A 22,615-nucleotide genomic window follows, 5' to 3' on the forward strand; every position below is an offset into this window, starting at 1 on the left:
AACCTGTTCCCTTGTTTCATTTTTGCAGCTGCTTATATGGAAAAATACAATTTGCATGGATTCTGCGACAATGCACAGCATTGATGAATGATAATATTTTATCCAACCAGCACTGACATTGCTCATGTGATAACCCATGTGATGAATGCTGTTGGATATATTATTAGGGGACTGAGACCAGACGACCAGATTGCACGTGAGAACGAGGAGGAAGCAAGTGAACTGACCGGACTGCACCTCCTACAGTGACCATCAGGCAGTAAAATGAAATTTCTGCTGCTTATTCTCGGTTTCTTGAGTAAGTATTTTGCATTGCAGTCGAACTTCGCTGTGTGATGAGGGCACGATGGCACCGTGGTTAGTACAGCTGCCTCACGGGGCTGTGGACCCACGTTCGATCCCGGGTCACTGTCCCTGTGGAGTCTGCACATTGTCCCCAAGTTTGCATGTGCCTCACCCCCACAACTCAAAGAGATCACATTTGGAGTATTGTGTGCAGTTCTGGTCACCTCATTATAGGAAGGCTGTGGAAGCATTGGAAAGGGTGCAAAGGAGATTTACCAGGGTGCTGCCTGGTTTGGAGGGTAGGTCTTATGAGGAAAGGTTGAGGGAGCTAGGGCTTTTCTCTTTGGAGCGAAGGAGGATGAGAGGCGACTTAATAGAGGTTTATAAGATGATGAGGGGGATAGATAGAGTGGACGTTCAGAGACTATTTCCTCGGGTGGATGTAGCTGTTACAAGGGGGCATAACTATAAGATTCAGGGTGGGAGATATAGGAGGTAGTTTCTTTACTCAGAGAGTGGTTAGGGTGTGGAATGGACTGCCTGCTGTGATCGTGGAGTCGGACACTTTAGGAACTTTCAAGCGGTTATTGGATAGGCACATGGAGCTCACCAGAATGACAGGGAGTGGGATAGCTTGATCTTGGCTTCGGACAATGCTCGGCACAACATCGAGGGCCGAAGGGCCTGTTTTGTGTTGTACTGTTCTATGTTCTATGTTCTGTATGCAGTGGAGGTGGATTGTCCATGCCAAATTGCCCCTCAGTTGGAAAAATAATAATTGGGTACTCACTCTAAGTTTACATGAGAAGAAATTCACTGTTTGTATTTAATGTGGTTTGGAGTGAAACATCATGTGACATTGGTCAGGACGGTTTGATGCTTTGCCTGCAGGACGGGAAAAGCAGGCATTGCTGACAGTATATAGAGCTTTGAAAAACAAAGAAATATTGTTTGATCGACTCGGAGAAAAATTGTGTCAGTGAGGTTCCATGTTGCCAAATATGTTCTCATGTACTTTGGACATTAAACATGATAGCACTTTCATATTGGTGAAACACCAAAGGTTTGGAGTTTCATAGAATTTACAATGCAGAAGGAGGCCATTCGGCCCATTCAGTCTGTACCAGCCCTTGGAAAGGGCACCCTAATTAATCCCACACCTCCACCCTATCTCCGTAACCCAGTAACCGCACCTAATCTTTTTTGGACACGAAGGGGCAATTTAACATGGCCAATCCACCTAACCTGCTTTGGGCTGTGGGAGGAAGCTGGCGTACCTGAAGGAAACCCACACACACACGGGGAGAACGTACAGACTCCACACAGACAGTGACCCAAGCCGGGAATTGGAGCCTGGGACCCTGGAGCTGTGAAGAAACTGTGCTAACCACTGTGCAACCGTACTGCCCAAAGTATGTTAGTCATGCCGGGACACAGGTTATAGCATGTCATCAATAGTTAATAAATAATCTAAAATGTAAAATAATTCTGATCTCATGTCAGGACGAGTGGTGAAACGGGGCGTAAACATTATTGCGTCAGGGCAGCACGGTAGCATTGTGGATAGCACAATTGCTTCACAGCACCAGGGTCCCAGGTTCGATTCCAGCTTGGGTCACTGTCTGTGTGGAGTCTGCACATCCTCCCCGTGTGTGCGTGGGTTTCCTCCGGGTGCTCCGGTTTCCTCCCACAGTCTAAAGATGTGCAGGTTAGGTGGATTGGCCTTGCTAAATTGCCCTTAGTGTCCAAAATTGCCCTTAGTGTTGGGTGGGGTTACTGGGTTATGGGGATAGGGTGGATGTGCTGACCTTGGGTAGGGCGCTCTTTCCAAGAGCCGGTGCAAACTTGATGGGCCGAATGGCCTCCTTCTGCACTGTAAATTCTATGATCTATGAATTCTATGATACACAAAGGCCTAATTGAAGCGACAATCGGAGAGGCTGTGATCATTTGTGTTCGCCACACCTTAGTAAGGATCTTGGCGTCTTTTAAATTAACCAGGATTATATTTGCATTCAAAGGTTTATATTACTGGCGATTTTATACACTGATATATTGTCCATTTTTAGAAGCTTTCTGGTGTTTTGATTTACAATGTCAGGACAACACGTGAAAGAGATCAGTTGGATAGTATGTATTTCCCATGGTTCGAATGTAGAGGGTGGGTGGGATGGAGGGGCTTGGTCTTGAGGTGATCTTAAAATTAAAGTCAGTATATCTTGAGTGAAGTTATACAACATTTACCAAATAAAGATAACTAGAAGTGAGTATCTTTCTTTAAAACGTAGTTGATGCTGGATCAGTTGTTAATTTGGTATCTGAAACGGGAATGGTCTCATTGAATAATTGGATATGTTGGAGATGGTTGAACTGGCTCCCCGTGTTCCCGAATCCACATATATTATAGGGGCGTTTCGAATCAGAGTTTATCTAACAAATTATACGTGACTATTTTTCATTCTCATCGTTAAAAATCGGATATAAACGTGTCCATTCCCTTGCAGCTATTTGCTCAGTACCCTGAGGTACCAGAATGGAGAGATGATCAATTGAAAATACTCAACGTTGTTTTGCTAAATAAATGGCTGGAAAGGCAACTAGATAGTGATTCGGTAAATTACAGCATAGTTTGATTAGTTAGACGTAGAAAGGATGTTCACACTCGCGGGTGAGAGAACAGTTTAGGTCAGGAATCTCAGATTGGTCTAACTGGGAATTCAGGAGGTTTGTTTTAATTTACCAGGGTAGTGGAGAGAATTTAGAACTTTATATCAGGAAGTGGATAGGGCGAGCGCTAGAGGTGCATGGTGTATTTTAGGGAAGAGGGATAAACAAACCAAGGAGGAAAGAATTGAAAGGTGTGCTAATTTGGATGAAAGGAAGGTGGGGTAGGGACAGACTCATGGCGAACATAAACACCAGCATACAGCAAATTAGCTTGATGATCGATTTGTGTGCTATGAATCCAACGGATTTCAATGTATTGCTCATTTATGTTTTCTATTCTTATGGTTTGTTCTGCTGCAATGTCTTCCATGTCCTGCGGGAGTTTCACACCAATTCAAATATTATGTTCCTCACTCTCGAACTGACCATACTGCAGTCAGAGTTTCAGTTTAATAACTTTCGTCTCGTTGTAGCAGGGGAGCAAAGTGTCTAGTAGATGGCTCACCAGCTGTCCGATCAAAGAAGATACAGAGCAATTATCCCTTTGTTTATTTCCCAATTAATTACCACACACCTATCAAAATAGTATATTTGTTTAGATGTACATTATGTGCATTCACGCCTAATAATTAGGATTTCATAAGGTCTAACATATGAGTATAATACTCAATCATAATTGGTGACATGTACGTTTCATTATTTTGTTTATCTGTATTGGAACAAGTAGACTGACATTAACACTGCAATGAAATTACTGGGAAAAGCCCCTAGTCGCCACATTCCGGCGCCTGTTCGGGTACACTGAGGGAGAATTCATCATGTCCAATTCACCTAACAGCACGTCTTTCGGGACTTTTGGGAGGTATTCGGAGTGCCCGGAGGAAACCCACGCAGACACAAGGAGAACTTGCAGACTCCGCACAGAGAGTGACCCAAGTCGGGAATCGAACCTGTGACCCTGGAGCTGTGACGCAACAGTGCTACCCACTGTGTTACCATGTTGCCCACATTATAATATCAGCAAGCATGTGTTTTGTCTTTACTTATCTGTTAACTGCTGGATATGAGTAAGATAAAGATATGTCTGAGCTGTGGTCTGCAGAACTCCCTTTCCACAGTCCAGTGCATCTGTAATGAAAGAGAAAATGCTGGAAAATCTAGGCAAGTCTGACAGCATCTGGAGGGAGAGAAAAGGGCTAATGTTTCGAGTCCGATGACTCTTTGTTAAAGCGTCTGTAAGGTACATGAGCTTCAGCATCTTAATAAGAACATAAGAACTAGGAGCAGGAGTAGGCCATCTGACCCCTCGAGCCTGCTCCACCATTCAGTGAGATCATGGCTGATCCTTTGTGGACTCAGCTCCACTTTCCGGCCCGAACACCATAACCCTTAATCCCTTTATTCTTCAAAAAACTATCTATCTTTATCTTAAAAACTAATGATCAGTTTAGTTTTTGTGTGTGAACTGTGTGACTCCTGCCTCTCTTTAATTAATTTATCAAGGGTCTTTGAGTTGTATATGTACTCTCTGAGCTGAAGCATTTGGTTTCTCATCACCAATTTTCTCTCTTCACGAATCTAGCAGTTATCAAGCAGCAGACTGTGTGAACTTGTGTTTTTAACCCTTACCGCCCCATTACTCCTTTTGACCTTTTGTTTCCCCAAACAGGTTAATTTTCTGTTGAAATGTCATCTTCTATAAGCTGTTTTTTCTGAATAGCCGGCACTACAAATGAAACTTCAATTCCATATTGAATGCACGAATTGGACAGTAAAAGCTGCTGCTTATTAACTAACCCAAGCCACATCCCACTGTATGTCAATGACATTATTGCATAAACATTAGCCTAAATGAGGATAGGCTATTTCCTAATTTGCTCAAGGGGTCCACGATCAATCTATGACTGCTCTAATTGGTTTCCCGAGGGCGATAGTCGCCTTTTGACCTAATTTCACATTGTCCCCCATTTTGAACAAACCAAGAGATATCCACGAAATAAACTCAGTGATCCCATAGTCCCTTGACTTATCTCCGAAGGTACCAATTACATGTGGGACCAACCCTCTCATTAAAGTTTGCTTATGTTACTTCTTTCAAAGGTAAAATAATATTTTTGCATCTCTCTTACCCATTTGATTAGAATGGGGAAAACATGATGAATATATTTTGGACAGGTTATTTATCTCTGTTCGTACTTAGAATGAGTTTCTTTATCTTTCAACTGACATGAAGGCTGCATAAAATGCATACCGATGTTCGAATGTGCTCAATATAACACAGTACATTGAGTAACTTAAGCCACTGAAAAAGTACAAAACTTAATTACCGAACATAATTCGAAAATGGTTTCACAGTGTAAAAGTAAAGCGACTTCCCTTAAACATCACAACTTAAGCTGTACCAATTCTGTTTCAAGGGATGAATGGTTTAATACTTGTTTTCCTTAATTGTGAGGGAGGTAGATATTTTAAACCAGTGATAGTTCAACCTTGATATCTCGCATCACTGCCTTAAGGCCACATCTTCTTTCCCCTTTAAAAAATATGATGCTAGCACTGAGTCATGGGAAGAATTTGTGTCCCCGAATAAAGGATACAATCATTTTGATTTGTCATATTTATATTACTTAGATGTGAAACTAAAAGCAGTTCACGTTGATTTTTCGACTTGAGTGTGAGATTTCCTGGGGTTTTGATGCCACACATCATAGCTCGACTGCTGTGTATTTTACTGTGTTTCCCCCTGTATGTGTCAGTTCTAGACTGCCTTCTCCCGTTTCATTGTAACTCACAAATCATTTAAAACAAAAAAGGTTTGTCCAATTGTTATGTTATTAATTTCGTTCATTGCTTTCTATGTGGATTCAGTGTCATTTCGTTTCACTTTGCTCCTCTGCTACAACGGGAATAAAGTTATTAAACTGAAACTCTGAATGCAGTCTGGTCAGTTTGGGAATGAGAAACATTATGTTTGAATTGGTGTGAAACTCCCGGTAAATTGTCATTTCAACTTGTGAGTCACTTATAATAAGATATAATAAGTTTTCCGAGGGTGAGATGTTATTTCTTCACCCCATCGTCTCATTATTAATCTTGATGACGTTATTTCTCGAGCCCTTGAGTGGGGTGATCTACGCAGGGAGAAAACCACTTCATTTTCTTTAGATTGTAGCTTGCTGTTGACATTACTTGTGTTAAATTCCATTATATTACATAATATATTGTAACTTAAATGTGATCTCCAAATAATTGATACCGCTTCCCTCTGACAGGCCCCACTTTCAAATCACCTCATCAATAACATTCAGGATAATATCATGCATGGGCTTAAATTATTCTCCATTTATTTGTTTCATTCTTATGGATACCTCTCACCAATTTGACTTGCTACCAGACTCTTAATTACTCCTATCCAAATGATACACCTATTCACTTTAATTTTGCTAATTTTGACAGGTGTTAGTATGTTTGATTCTAACTCAATTGTTTTAAAATCAGTGTCTCTATGGAGTACGTGAGTGTGTCTTGGCCATTTAATTATGTTGTTTCACTACATTCATCCCATTATGCATATCATGCAATATTGATTGCTTTTGAAGTAGTGTGCATACCTGAGATCTGCTTGCAAAGCATAATTGCAAGTACTTCCAAAACCTTTCATGGACCTAATTTGAACAGATGTCCTGCATATTAGTTACTTCATACGTAACTCACCTGCACACTTACTCAGTGCCCAAATGTCTTGCCACACACTCATTCGGATTTATAAAATAGATACCACTTTTCTTTCAATTACCACCCCTCCTGTTCTTGGCTCTCCCTGAACTTCGTCATAACCCTTCAAAAAACATTGGCTTCCTCTGAAGTCTCTTCTCTTCGTCTATTCACTTCCTCAACTGCCATCTGCACATCACATCCGTGTTCCTTTCCCTCAGTGTTCATACATTCCACTGGTATCTTTCCCTTGTCTTTAACTATTCTAATCCACCCATTTAGTAATAGACGCTACCCTGAGCCCATCTAGCATCCGTTCCCCTTAGTAACAAGTATACCGCTTTGGATACTGTTGGGGGGGGGGGTCGACTTACCAGGGTTAAGTCATGGGGTACAGGTCTCTGGCACAGAGTCTGTCCCTGTTGCTCAGAAGGGAAGGGGGGAGAGGAGTAGAGCATTCATCATTGGAGACTCCATAGTTAGGGGGATAGATAGGAGATTCTGTGGGAACGAGAGAGACTCACGGTTGGTGTGTTGCCTCCCAGGTGCCAGGGTGCGTGATGTCTCGGATCGTGTTTTCGGGATCCTTAAGGGGGAGGGGGAGCAGCCCCAGGTCGTGGTCCACATAGGTACCAACAACATAGGTAGGAAAAGGGATGGGGATATAAGGCAGGAATTCAGGGAGCTAGGGTGGAAACTTAGATCAAGGACAAACAGAGTTAATATCTCTGGGTTGTTACCCGTGCCACGTGATAGCGAGACGAGGAATAGGGAGAGAGAGGAGTTGAACACGTGGCTACAGGGATGGTGCAGGAGGGTGGGTTTCAGATTTCTGGATAATTGGGGCTCATTCTGTGGTCAGTGGGACCTCTACAAACGGGATGTCTGAGGTAGTATGGGCGGAGGTTAGAAACAGGAAAGGAGAGGTCTCCCTGTTAGAGGTTTTCTATAGGCCTCCGAAAAGTTCCAGAGGTGTAGAGGAGAGGATTGCAAAGATGAATCTGGATAGGAGCGAAAGCAACAGGGTAGTTGTTATGGGGGACTTTAACTTTCCAAATATTGACTGGAAACGCTATAGTTCGAGTACATTAGATGGGTCCGTTTTTGTCCAATGTGTGCAGGAGGGTTTCCTGACACAGTATGTAGATAGGCCAACGAGAGGCGAGGCCATATTGGATTTGGTACTGGGTAATGAACCAGGGCAGGTGTTAGATTTGGAGGTAGGTGAGCACTTTGCTGATAGTGACCACAATTTGATTACGTTTACTTTAGTGATGGAAAGGGATAGGTATATACCGCAGGGCAAGGGTTATATCTGGGGGAAAGGCAATTATGATGCGATGAGGCAAGATTAGGATACATCGGATTGAGAGGAAAACTGCAGGGGATGGGCACAATGGAAATGTGGAGCTTGTTCAAGGAACAGCTACTGCGTGTCCTTGATAAATATGTACCTGTCAAGCAGGGAGGAAGTGGTCGAGTGAGGGAACCGTGGTTTACTAAAGCAGTCGAAACACTTGTCAAGAGGAAGAAGGAGACTTATGTAAAGATGAGACATGAAGATTCAGTTAGGGCGCTCGAGAGTTACAGGTTAGCTAGGAAGGACCTAAAGAGAGAGCTAAGAAGAGCCAGGAGGGGACATGAGAAGTCTTTGGCAGGTAGGATCAAGGATAACCCTAAGGCTTTCTATAGATATGTCAGGAATAAAAGAATGGCTAGGGTAAGAGTAGGGCTAGTCAAGGACAGTAGTGGGAAATGGTGCTTGGAATCCGAGGAGATAGGAGAGGTGCGAAATGAATATTTTTCGTCAGTATTCACACAGGAAAAAGACAATGTTGAGGAGAATACTGAGATTCAGGCTACTAGACTAGAAGGGCTTGAGGTTCATAAGGAGGAGGTGTTAGCAATTCTGGAAAGTGTGAAAATAGATAAGTCACCTGGGCCAGATGGGATTTATCCTAGGATTCTCTGGGAAGCTAGGGAGGAGATTGCTGAGCCTTTGGCCTTGATCTTTAAGCCTGCTTTGTCTACAGGAATAGTGCCAGAAGACTGGAGGATAGCAAATGTTGTCCCCTTGTTCAAGAAGGGGAGTAGAGATAACCCCGGTAACTATAGACCAGTGAGCTTTGCTCCTGTTGTGGGAAAAATCTTGGAAAGGTTTAGAAGAGATAGGATGTATAATCATCTGGAAACAAATAATTTGATTAGAGCTAGTCAACACGGTTTTTTGAAGGGTAGGTCATGCCTCACAAACCTTATAGAGTTCTTTGAGAAGGTGACCAAACAGGTGGATGAGGGTAAAGCAGTTGATGTGGTGTATATGGATTTCAGTAAAGCGTTTGATAAGGTTCCCCACGGTAGGCTACTGCAGAAAATACGGAGGCATGGGATTCAGGGTGATTTAGCAGTTTGGATCAGAAATTGACTAGCTGGAAGAAGACAAAGTGTGGTGGTTGATGGGAAATGTTCAGACTGGAGTACTAGTACTAGGGTGTTCCCCCTTTTAGTACTAGTGGTGTACCACAAGGATCTGTTTTGGGGCCACTGCTGTTTGTCATTTTTATAAATGACCTGGAGGAATAACAGGAAGACAGAGTACTCGGCTAATGGTAAGATTCTTGGCAGTGTGGATGAGCAGAGAGATCTCGGTGTCCATGTACATAGATCCCTGAAAGTTGCCACCCAGGTTGAGAGGGTTGTTAAGAAGGCGTACGGTGTGTTAGCTTTTATTGGTAGAGGGATTGAGTTTAGGAGCCATGAAGTCATGTTGCAGCTATACAACACTCTGGTGCGGCCGCATTTGGAGTATTGCGTGCAATTCTGGTCGCCGCATTACAGGAAGGATGTGGAAGCATTGGAAAGGGTGCAGAGGAGATTTACCAGAATGTTGCCTGGTATGGAGGGAAGATCTTATGAGGAAAGGCTGAGGGACTTGAGGCTGTTTTCGTTAGAGAGAAGAAGGTTAAGAGGTGACTTAATTGAGGCATACAAGATGATCAGAGGATTGGATTGGGTGGACAGTGAGAGCCTTTTTCCTTGGATTGTGATGTCTAGCACGAGGGGACATACCTTTAAATTGAGGGGCGATAGATATAAGACAGATGTCAGAGGTAGGTTCTTTACTCAGAGAGTAGTAAGGGCGTGGAATGCCATGCCTGCAACAGTAGTGGACTCGCCAACACTAAGGACATTCAAATGGTCATTGGATAGCCATATGGACAATAAGGGAATAGTGTAGATGGGCTTTAGAGTGGTTTCACAGGTCGGCGCAACATCGAGGGCCGAAGGGTCTGTACTGCGCTGTAATGTTCTATGTTCTATGAGACGGTTTTGAAATTTTCCATGTTCAGAATCTGCATTAACTGATGTTCTACCTGGATTTTCTATATCCAGCAGCAACTGCTGATTGCTTGTCAGAGTGATATGCTACATATCCTTTATAATCTCTGTGATATTGTGTCAGTACGACAATGTAGTAATTCCCATTATTCTGGCTGTTTATAAGGAACGGGGCAAGTCAGATCTTGCAGCCCTCGTGCCAGCGCTGTTCCTTGGACTTGTTTAAGACTGGTGAATGCGAGCTCGCACTCCTCCGTCTATTTGTCTTTCACAACTTCTCACTAAATGACCACCTCCTTTAACTAAATTTTAAGTCGGGACGACTATTGCTGCAATATTGAAACTCTACCAGTATATTCTGAAATTCCTGAAGCTACTGAATATCTTGTTTCACTTGCAGTTACCTGTAAAGCAAAACATGAAAGATCCATTCTGATTGGGGCACAATTGGTTAATTAATCTGAACATATCTGACAATTCATAACTAAAAATGTTGTAATTCCCAGTTCCTGTAAAAAGATAAGATAATCCTGACCTGTTTGGAGACAAGCGTTAATTGTCTGACGGTTCGAAAAGAGATGGAGCAAACGTCTCGACTGGACGTCATTACGTCACCACCTTTGTTTTGTTTCAATCTAACAAGAAACGCGATCACGGACCAATTTTATTCAACAATCTTTCTTTTACGCCGTTTTTTCCAAAGTATCCGTAATTAAAAACTCAAGTTCAATTTTTCAGAAAAATGAAAACACACATAAAATGCCCACATAGAAAACCCACCGTGTTAATTTAAAGCTATCTGTAACAATAATAAATATTATAAAACAAACGTAACACACAAGGTATCACAGCTCGTAGATTTCAAACAGATATGTCTCAGCCTTCTTCGGCAGCTACAGATTCTTAAAGAGACAGAATATTGCAAAGTCACACTTCATTAAAGTATTTACATCATCCCACATTCTCCTTCATTGTAAAACTTGAATTGTATTATTTATGCATTTATGTATGTATGTAATTATTTATTCATTTAATTATGTATTTGTTTATTTATTTATTTATGTGTGTATTTAATTGATCAATAATTTAATCATTAATTAATGATTTCCCCTTTAAGCCACTTTCCAACTGTTGATTTCATAGGCATCGCTTATTCTTCGTTGACTAAAATCTCAAGTTAATTCTCATACAAACACTTTACTACCAACAAAACGTTTGATTTCTAACGGAGGGTGATTTGATAGCCCAATAAAATCATCACACTTGTTCAACTTCCTCCTGAGTATGCTTAGAACTTCCACTTTTAGTTGATGTCGTTGTCTATCCATAAATCCACAACAAAACCTCATAACAAGAATTCCGACATCATAGGAAGACAAGTAGCTGACCAATTTTAAAAACAAATTCAATTGCCTATTGAAATAGTCAACCTTTCTGCCCCAACTTATTTCCTGTAACTTTGTTTTCCCATTTCAACCGATTTCAATTTTGTTTGTTAAGCAAGGTTGAAATACATTTTAGCAGTTCATTTTAACTTATTTTGAAACGGCCAAATTGGATCTCTCCAAAACTGCAAGCTTCTTTGTGAAGTTGACACAGAACTGACTTCGAGAATTTTTTAACACAAGCTTGGATTTAATTTACAATTTAATTAATTGTTTATTTCATCAACTTTGCCAAAACAATTGTCTCTGTACGTGAGAAAAATGAACTACTTTGTTTGACTGGAAGGGGGTCCTTCCATCCTTAACTCAATAGGATGACACAATTCCGAGAGGTGCCAACCTGTAGGGTCAACAATATAATTGGGCTGGAATTACAGACTATGACCATGAATTAATTCCCTGGCATCAAGGGTCAGCCAATTGTGGATTTGTGGGTGGACTGAAGGGTTGAGGCCGGGTTTATGAGAGGAATGGGTGAAGGCCTTTGATGGAGAAGCAATGCCGGATCGGATATCTGCACACCCAGCGTTTTGAGGATGGGTAACGCCCGAAATGAACATAAAGTTGCTGATGCAGGCACCCCCCTCGCCTTAAAGCCACTAACTTTCCTCCCTCACACCACCCCTCCCCCCAACCATACTTTCCATTCGAAGCTTTTTTGCGTTTTCTCTATGAACACCTCCGGAAAATTTGAAAATCGAGGCTGGGCTGGACGCTTCCCTGAATGGGTCAGCAACTCACCATTTGAGGCCTTCTGTGAGAGAAAGGTCTGACGGGCAAGGGTGTTCAGTCTGGGGCCCGCAAATTCTCCCGTAAAATTGCAGAGAGTTCCGGATGAGCGGGAACCCTATGGAAAGACCATTCAAAACATTCATGACAAACCCCTGCGCAGCAGGCCGCTGGTGAGGAAACATAACCCGTTTGTCAACCGCTGCTGCCATCTTTGCTGACTATAATCACACGAATGGGTTTCTATTCCTGCACCAGCTTCAGAAATGGTACTTTTTAAACATTTTCTCTCCGCATTGTTCCGACCAAAATCAATCACTTCACATTTCCTGCACTGAATTGTAGCTTCCACTTGCCCACTAATGCTATAATACTGCTCTGTACTTTGTAATATCTACACAATCATCAATCAGTACGGTTCACATTGCTCAAGCTTTTCATATCATTTGTTCATTTGTAACGATGATTAATCTAGGACAAAGGTTCGGCACAACATCGTGGGCCGAAGGGCCTGTTCTGTGCTGTATTTTCTATGTTCTATGATGAGCACTGTGAACCAAGAGCAAGCGGGGAGCGCGGCAGCACAGTGGTTAGCACTGTTGCTTCCGAGGTTTCCAAGTTCGATTCCCGGCTTGCGTCACTCTCTGTGCGGAGTCTGCACGTTCTCCCCGTGTCTGCGTGGGTTTCCTCCGCGTGCTCCGGTTTCCTCCCACAAGTCCTGAAAGACGAACTGTTAGGAAATGTGAATATTCTGAATTCTCCTTCTGTGTACCCGACGAGGCGCCAGAGTCTGGCGACTAGGGAATTTTCACAGTAACTTCATTGCAAAGTTAATGTAGCCTAGCCTACTTGTGACAATAAAGATTATCATTATATATTTCAGGCAGATCAAGGGTCACAACACTGACTGTAAATCAATGGAAATCATTTTCATTTGTGCAAGCAGACTGTTTTTATTCACAAATTTCGTTGGCAAATTTCATTATTGCTCATCCTTCATGTTTATATTTATTATAATCCTATTAAGAATGGAGCATTTTTTATAACCGTTACAAACACGTGTTTGTTTATATTGCCTTTATCATATATTTATTTCTATTCTAATCGTAGATTTAACTTTGCATTTCGTAAATTCAGCATTTTAATCAGCAAATATAGGATTTCCAATGTCTTCAATATTACGAAAGTAATATGTATATTATTTCCCAAATTATTAATCAAATCATAATTTATTTATTCAACATTTATTTTACATTTTTAAAACCACGATTCTGTTGGAGCGAGGTAACGCTGAGATTATTGCTGTCATCTTTCACCTGAACGGTATTGGTTAATATAGAATTCGGTCGACTGTCTTTGAGCAGTGTGCCACAGGGCTAGGCTGAACTGGGAACACAGGTGGAAAGCTGGTTCAGAGAATGAGGAAATGTTTCAGCTCGAATTTGTGACAATGGAGGACGGGGCAGGGGGGATAATCTGGCTATTGGTGCTTTGGGGATCACAAGTCATTCTTTAACATGAAGTGTATTTTGCATTGACACTGAAAAACTTTTGTCCTTCAGTCGGTGACTTTCCACTCTCTGGCCAGCATAACAATGCAAGAGTCTGGCTGTGCTGTGGCACAACATGCATTGTCAAGACCGAACAAGTACCTAGAACATGGATGTGTGGGGACGCTCTTGATAACAGGTGGCACCATTTGTACAGGTAACGCATCTTCTGCTAAAACAGACAAATAGATCAAAGTGTGAATGTTGGGCCTGTAAACGACTGGGAGACTGAGATGAACAGATATATCAATGGGGTCATACAGAAAAATTATAAGACAGTTATTCGTTTGCAAATAATGATTTGACACGACTGAATTTATTTTGAAGACATTTCGGAGTCAACCACATTACTCTGGGTCTGTAATCACATGTAGGTTGGGCGAGGTAACGAGGACAGATTTCCTTTCCTAAAGTGAACCACATTAGTTTTTTGGACAGTCTCAATGGTTTCTTGGTTCTAGTTATTGAATGTAGCTTCGTTTTCCAAATGTATTAATTGCATTTAAGTTCACTTCTGAGAGGGCAGCATGAGGCACAGTGGTTAGCACTGGGACTACAGCGCTGAAGACCCGGGTTCGAATCCCAGCCCTGGGTCCCTGGCCGTGTGGAGATGGCATATTCTCCCCGTGTACGCGTGGGCTTCACCCCCACAACCCAAAGAAGTGCTGGTAACATGGATTGACCGTGCAAAATTGCCCTTTAATTGGGAAAAATAATAATTCGGCACTCTAAATTTATAACAGTTCGCATCTGAAGTAGTTGGACTTGAACCTGTGACACCAGGAGATTAACCGTTTCACTGAATTACTTCCAAAGAGAAAATGCTGGAAAATCTCAGCAGGTCTGGCAGCACCTGTAGGGAGAGAAAAGAGCTAACATTTCAAGTACAGATGACCCTTTGTAATCTTTATTGTCACAAGTAGGCTCACATATAACTGCAATGAAGTTACTGTGAAAATCCCCGAGTTGCCAGACTCTGGCTCCTGGTCGGGTACACAGGCAGAATTGTCCAAATTACCCAACAGCGCGCCTTCCGGTACTTGTGGGTGAATGTGCCAAATTGGGGAAGGCTAATTACAACAATATTAGGCGGCAACTGAAGAACGCAGATTGGGGGCAGATGTTTGAGGGTAAATCAATATCTGACATGTGGGAGGCTTTCCAATGTCAGTTGAAAGGAATTCAGGACCGGCATGTTCCTGTCAGGAAGAATGTTAAATATGGCACATTTCGGCAACCTTGGATAACGAGAGATATTGTAGGTCTCGTCAAAAAGAAAAAGGAGGCATTTGTCAGGGCTAAAAGGCTGGGAACACGCAAAGTCTGTGTGGAATATAAGGAAAGTAGGAAGGAACTTAAGCAAGGAGTCAGGAGGGCTAGAAGGGGTCACGAAAAGTCATTGGCAAATAGGGTTAAGGAAAATCCCAAGGCATTTTACACGTACATAAAAAGCAAGAGTGTAGCCAGGGAAAAGGTTGGCCCACTGAAGGACTGGGGTGGGAATCTATGTGTGGAGCCAGAGGAAATGGGCGAGGTACTAAATGAATACTTTCCATCAGTACTCACCAAAGAGAAGGAATTGGTGGATGTTGAGTCTGGAGAAGGGTGTGTAGATAGCCTGGGTCACATTGAGATCCAAACAGATGAGTTATTGGGCGTCTTGAAAATATTAAGGTCGATAAGTCCCCAGGGCCTGATGGGATCTACCCCAGAATACTGAAGGAGGCAAGACAGGAAATTGCCGAGGCCTTGATAGAAATCTTTGGGTCCTCACTGTCTTCAGGTGATGTCCCAGAGGACTGGAAAAAAAACAATGTTATTCCTTTGTTAAGGAACTACAGGCCGATGAGCCTTATGTCAGTGGTAGGGAAATTACTAAAGATAACTCTTCGAGACAGGATCTACTCCCAGTTGGAAGCAAGTGGATGTATTAGCGTGAGATAATGCATTTTGGAAGATCTAATACAGGTAGGGAATATACAGTGAATGGTCGAACCCTCAAGAGTATTGACAGTCAGAGAGATCTGGGTGTACAGGTCCACGGGTTACTCAACGGGGCAACACAGGTGGAGAAGGCATACGGCATGCATGCCTTCATTGGCCGGGGCATTTAATATAAAAATTGACAGGTCATGTTGCAGCTGTATAAAACTTTATTTCAGCCACACTTGGAGTATAGCGTTCAATTCTGGTCGCCACACTACCAGAAGGATGTGGAGGCTTTAGAGAGGGTGCAGAAGAGATTTACCTGTATTTTGCCTGGTATGGAGGGCATTAGCTATGAGGAGCGGTTGAATAAACTCGGTTTGTTCTCACTGGAACGACGGAGGATGAGGGGCAACCTAATAGAGGTCTACAAAATTATGAGGGGCACAGACAGAGTGGATAGTCAGAGACTTTGTCCCAGGGTAGAGGGGCCAATTACTAGTGGGCATAGGTTTAAGGTGCGAGTGGCAAGGTTGAGAGGAGATGTAAGAGGCACGTTTTTTACACAGTGGGTGCCTGCAACTCGATGACGGATGAGGTTGTGGAAACATGGACGATAATGACGATTAAGGGGCATCTTGACAAATACAGGAGTATGTTGGGAATACGGACCCCGGGAGCGTAGAAGATTTTAGTTGAGATGGGCAGCATGGTCGGCGCAGGCTTGGAGGGCCGAAGGGCCTGTTCCTGTGCTGTACTTTTCTTTGTTCTGTGAAACCGGAGCACCCGGATTAAAGCCACGCATACATGGGGAAAAAGTGCATACTCTGCACAGACAGTGACCCAAGTTGGGAATCGAACCTGGGACCCTAGGAAGCAACAGTGCTAAACACTGTGCTACCGTGCTGCCCGCATGGTTTGGTCCATTGTGCTCATCATTAAAAATGAACAAACAACGTGAAAAGCTTGAGCAATGTGAACCATACTGATGATTGTATAGATTTAACTAAGTACATAGCAGTATTATGGCATCAGTTGGCAAGTGGAAGCTGCAATTCAATGCAGAAAATATGAAGTGATTCAGTTAACTCACTGAATTACTTGTCCACTAATCTCACCACTCTGTCAGAGCCTCGCGATGAGGGGAGATGAACATTCCAGCCAAATTAGTGCGATGCAATGACAAACGCCAACATGAGAGAATACAATGTTGTCCACTTGACATTCAATGGTATATCCATTCCTCAATATGAAACCAGCAAATAATTTACTAATTTCCCACAAATCTATCTGATGACACTCCAAATTTTGCCCACAGTCTGCAAGATAGTTTGATGGAATACTCGCCCATTTGCTGAATGAACCCAACTCCAATGACAATCGATTCTCGATTCTCTTCGGGACAAAGAACCCCGGTTCATTGGTTCACACTGGGCTAAATAGCTGGCTTTTAAAGCAGACCAAGGCAGGCCATCAGCATGGTTCAATTCCCGTACCAGCCTCCCCGAACAGGCGCAGGAATGTGGCGACTAGGGGCATTTCACAGCAACTTCATTTGAAGCCTACTTTTGACAATAAGCCATTTTCATTTTTCATTTCACTACAGCCATCGCATTCCACATCACTCCCTCTAGCAAAGAGGGTGAAGTGTGCACCATCTATGGGGAGCACTGAAACAAGTCAAGGATTTTCATTTGACAGTATCTTTCCCACTGATGATCTCTAACATCAAGAAAGATAAGAGTACATCCACGAGGGTAACATTATCTGCGAGTATGACCACCATTCAGGGAGAGATAGCAGTGCTGTTGTGTTGACAAATCTCAGAAGTGTAAGAAGTATAAACAGCTTACACAGAGTATCAGCCAGCCTCAAACCTTTGATGGTTTTGGTGGGAAATCCCGTTGACAAGCAGCGGAAAGATAGAATCCCGCAGCCAGCGAACGGCGCACAGCCGTCAAACACACAGCTGGCGGACAGGAGAACCCAGTTTTTAACTGGCTCGTCGGGCTGAGTGGCGCACTTCCATTCCTATTTCTTCTGGGTTCATGGGTTATTAATCTGGAAGGGTTGTGAGTGAGCAAGAGCAGCAAAGCAAGAAAGGAACGTCTGTTCTCGATTTCTGTGCCACCACACTGTGGATTTGAATCTTTGATGGATCAAAGAATACATCTCCCATAAATCTCACATATAATGTTGTAGACTTTTCCAGTTCCGGAGCTGAATCGAACATTGTGTTTTTTTAGTTGTACCGGATTAAATACTCTGGAGACAACAGTTAACAAGAGTCTGTGTTGCACTGGCGCCAGAGGCACCGTCCCTGATACAGTGCTCCACTGCCAGAACCGACAGTTAGCGGGGGAAACTTGCCGAGGTACTTCCAACATTTATGATATCATATTTACATTCCCTGTTTATCACTGTTCACGTTTTGTTCACACGGTTCAACTTCTATGCACTCTATTCCAGATTTATCTCTGAAGTTGAAGAAGGGGAATGTGCCGAGGAAAGTTTGTTTAAGCTGGGAATGGGAACCATGCATCTTTGTCTGTGAAATGAAGATCAGAAAATGTACCCACAACGCCCAGTATCAGTTCAAGCTGTTAAAATGTTGTGCTGCTTGTTGCACAGGTACATTGCCGTGTTGAAATGATTCCAAAAGACAACTTATATACACACAGTTTATATGTAAGCGGAAGAATGAACGAAGATAAAACTGGAAAAAAAAATCTGTGGGTGGGAGGCACCGCGGGGGAGTGGGAGTGTTATGGGCGAGGGTTTAGAGAACCCCAAAGTGTATCATGGAGTTCACCCGACCCACAACTTTTAATAGCTTGTGGTTATGGAGAGCACAAGGGCCTACCTTATAGGTGTAATGCAACAGCGAGTTAAAGCACCTTTAAAAAAAAAAACTGTTTATTTATGAAACCAGTTAACACTTTATAAACCCGAAGTAAACATCTTAACAACTATCGACATCAATAAATCGCCCACATAATACAGTACTCTATAAGCAACTCTTAATCTTTTGTTGCAACATCCACAAGACAAAAAACAACCCTTTTAACAGAAAGACATCAGGTTTACTTCTCTACTGAGAGCAGTTACCACTTTGAAATCACCAAATGAACCTTCCCCAGCTTGCAGAGATTTATACACATCTTGCTGTGAATGCAGCTTCTCCAAATCTAAAACGAAACTAAACGTACCCTGTAGCTGCAAGCCCAAAGTGAAGCAAAAGCAGACAGCGCAGTTCCACCCACACTCTGACATCACTTATAAACACCCATTTCTTAAAGGTACATCCATTACAGCTATTTTATAAACATCCCATTTCTTAAAGGTACTCTCACATGACACCACCCCCTCCAAGAAAAAATAATAAAGTAAAAGCAGACAGCGCAGTTCTACCCACACTCTGACATCACTGATAAACACCCATTTCTTAAAGGTACATCCACTGCAGCTAGTTTATAAACATCCCATTTCTTAAAGGTACTCTCAAATGACACCACCCCCTCCCCCCAAGAAAAAAAATAAACCATCAACTTCAAGATCGTTTCATTTTTCACATTTTTCACTTTCCTTTAAGAAACATGGACAGAGAATATATGTTTCGTTTTTATCAGAACAAATCACGCAAACATTTATAATAACATAGTTCATATTTGTTCTTCTTCCTCCAACTGAACTCCTTGATTGACCAGTCTCTTTGAACAAGAAGGTCTCTGCACGATCCGTCCATTTCTCTGTGCCTCGGCGTTTCTCTTTGAAGTCAGATACTTTAGTTCAATCTGATCACAGAGTCCCTTGTAATTCTCCAACCCAGGAGCATTGGTTATCACAGCTTTCAGGCAGACAAATGCCTTTTGAAACTCCGCTGTCCACTTAAATTTTTGAAGTTTCTTCAGCAAGTCTATCAGTGGACTACAAATATTGTGCACAAATGTTCGATCAAATGCACTCATGCCAAGAAATCGCATTATTTCCTTTCCCCTCGATGGTATTGGAAAGTCCCCAATAACGTTTGGTTTCACATCCCGTGGGACATTCGACCCCATCCGATTGTATGGGAAAGGAAAATGACTTGGGATTTTCCAAATTCACTTTTGGCTCGGTTTACCACCAAATCCGCTTCCTGAATTCAATCAAATAACTCTGTCAGATGTTTTAAATGTTCTTCCTATGTCTGGCTAAAAATTACCAGATCGCCGATGTATACCGCACTATTGGCTAATCTTGAAACAACTTTGCTAGTTAACCGTTGACATGTGGCTGGGGCATTTTTCATGCAAAATAGCATAACTTTGAATTTGTATATGCCATCTGAAGTCACAAAAGATGAAATCTCCTTCGCCCTTTCGGATAAAGGTACCTGCCAGTAACCTTTAAGTAAACCCAGTTTGGAAATAAAAGCAGATTGTCCCACTCTCTCAATGCAATCCTCCAAACGTGGGATAGGATAAGAGTCCGTTCTTGTTACTAACTTATCTATAGTTCACACAACCGTTGGGTACTGTCTGGTTTAGGTACCATCACTATGGGTGAGCTCCATTGGCTGCAGCCCACTTCAATTATGCAATTTTTAAGCATACTTTCAATCTCTTTGCTAACCTGTGCCAATTTTAAAGGGTTAGGTCTATATGGATGTTGTTTGATTGGAACAGCATTTCCCACATCGACATCATGTCTAGCAATTTTAGTCCTTCCCAATTTATTTCCACAATCTTGACCATGTGATATCAATAGCTCTTCCAGGTCAGTCCGTTTTACATTTGGAAGGTAACTCAACAATTCATCCCAATTTTTAAGAACATCCTCGTCTTCCAACTTAATTTGAGGTATGTCAAATTCACAGTCATCTGGATTTGGTTCGTCACATTGAGTTACGATCATTAAAACCTCCTCCTTTTCCTCTCCTTCTCTCATTGGGTGCATCCCTAATTGCAAACAGTATGAATGGAATTCGTTTATGCCAATTCTCTGGATAATCGTGACAATAAGCCCTCAACATTGTCTTTAATGTCTGATGCCACCTTTCTAATGCTCCCTGCGATTCTGGAGGGTACGCAGTTAATTTAAATTGTTTTATTCCTAAGCTATTCATAGCTTCTTTGAATAACCTCGAGGTAAAATTTGATCCTTGATCCGATTGTAATTCTGTGGGTAGTCCATATCGAGTAAAGAATTTAAGTAATTCCTCCACGATGCTTTTAGCTCTAATATTGCATGCTGGAATGGCCTCTGGAAACCAAGTAGACACATCCATTATAATCAAAAGATATTGATTCCCACTTTACGCTTTAGGACGTGGTCCTACACAATCAATTATGTCCCTTGTAAAAGGTTCTTCAAATGCTGGAATGGGTATTAAGGGCGCTGGTATTATCACTGCTTGAGGTTTCCCTATCACTTGACATGTGTGCCATGATCGAAAAAAAAGGGTTAAGTCTACTTCCCATTGGTACCTCATGTGCTACGCGCAACATCTCCTTTCTATACCCAACCAGCAATACTATTCGATGAACTTCTGCCCACTTTTCATCCGCCTGCATATGTAAATATCAACATTCATCAGGACATCACTTTTACGGTAATAACACTCCGGTATACACTCAGATTTCTCCTCCGTGTATGCTTTCTGATACATGTGTTTTATTTCTATCTCTCTCTGTTGTAACTCCGCCAATTTTCCTGAACTCAAAATGTCCGCCTCACACTCCACCTTTTCTTGTTGCTTTTCGACCATTGGATCAAAAATCATTTCTGATAATTGCACATCAACTTTATCTTCACTCTCTGATTTCTCCTCATGTCCTTGTTCAAAGCTATGACTTTGCGATCTTGTTACTACACAATCCGGAACAATCCCAGGATAATCATCCTTCAACACTTCGTTGTCTGATTTCCCACTGGCTTATCAACCACAGTAGGCATCACTGCCACCTGCGATCCATATATATCATTACCCAAGATAAACAGTATTCCTGAACAAGATAGCTTCTCCATTACTCCTACTACCACTTCACCACTCTTCACTGGGCTTTCCCACCTTACCTTATATAATGGAACACTACTCTTCTCACCCTGAATTCCACATATTACCACTTTTCCTGGCAATATTCTTCTCAAACTAAAGAACTCATGGGGGACGATTCTCTGATATTGAGGCCATGTGTTCGCGCCATCGTGAACGCTGTCACGTTTCACGATGGCGCAAACAGGGCCCGGACATGACCTATTCTAGCCCCCACAGGGGGCTAGCACGGCGCTGGAGCGGTTCACGCCACTCCAGCGTCCTTACACGGCACCAAAGGGGTGCAGCACCAACCCACGCATGCGGAGTTGGGCCGCACATCCTGTGCATGCGCGGGGAATGTCTTACGCACGCCGGCCCCTCACCAACATGGAGACGGTGTTCTGGGGCTGCGTGCAGAAGGAAGTAGGCCCGGGGGGGGGGGAAGAGGACGGTCCGCCGATCGGTGGGCCCCGATCGCAGGCCAGTCCCCATCGGAGGCCACCCCGGTGAAGGAGCCCCCTTCCCCCACCCCCAACAGGCTGCTCCCCCCCAGCGTTCCTGCAGAATTCCCGCCGGCAGTGACCAGGGGTGGACGGCACCGGCGGGAACCTGTCATCTCGTAGCGGCCGCTCAGCCCATCCGGGCCGGAGAATCGGCACTCGCCGGTTCTCCGAGCGGCCCGGTGCGAATCGCGCACTGCTAGTTTCCGGGGAGTGGGAGAATCGCGTGTGGGGGTCGGGGCGGTGTGGCACGATTCATGCGGCGCCCCAGCGATTCTCCCACCCGGCGTGGGGGGGGGGGGAAATCACTTCCCTCATTTCTTACGATTAAAGATTGACTAGCTCCCGTATCTCTATAAATTGTGACTTCTTTACCTGCTCCTTCTGGTACACATTAGTAAACTTTACCCACACAAGTACGTTCTTTAAAGAGATCTGCTA

General features: G+C 42.9%; 1 protein-coding gene across 1 annotated transcript in view; it reads left to right on the forward strand.

The window, feature by feature from the left end:
• The first annotated feature begins 239 nt into the window (after window positions 1–239).
• Window positions 240–22,615, forward strand: part of LOC140403359 (uncharacterized) — a 49,751-nt gene continuing 27,375 nt past the window's right edge. Inside the window, exons 1-4 of the mRNA XM_072491267.1 lie at window positions 240–298; window positions 13,742–13,886; window positions 17,902–18,029; window positions 18,125–18,286. Coding sequence (XP_072347368.1) covers window positions 265–298; window positions 13,742–13,886; window positions 17,902–18,029; window positions 18,125–18,286 — 469 coding nt within the window. The 5' untranslated portion in view covers window positions 240–264. The remainder of the gene's footprint in view (window positions 299–13,741; window positions 13,887–17,901; window positions 18,030–18,124; window positions 18,287–22,615) is intronic.

The sequence above is a fragment of the Scyliorhinus torazame genome, chromosome 27 (genome assembly GCF_047496885.1).
Source record: "Scyliorhinus torazame isolate Kashiwa2021f chromosome 27, sScyTor2.1, whole genome shotgun sequence".
Taxonomy (NCBI): Eukaryota; Metazoa; Chordata; class Chondrichthyes; order Carcharhiniformes; family Scyliorhinidae; genus Scyliorhinus; species Scyliorhinus torazame.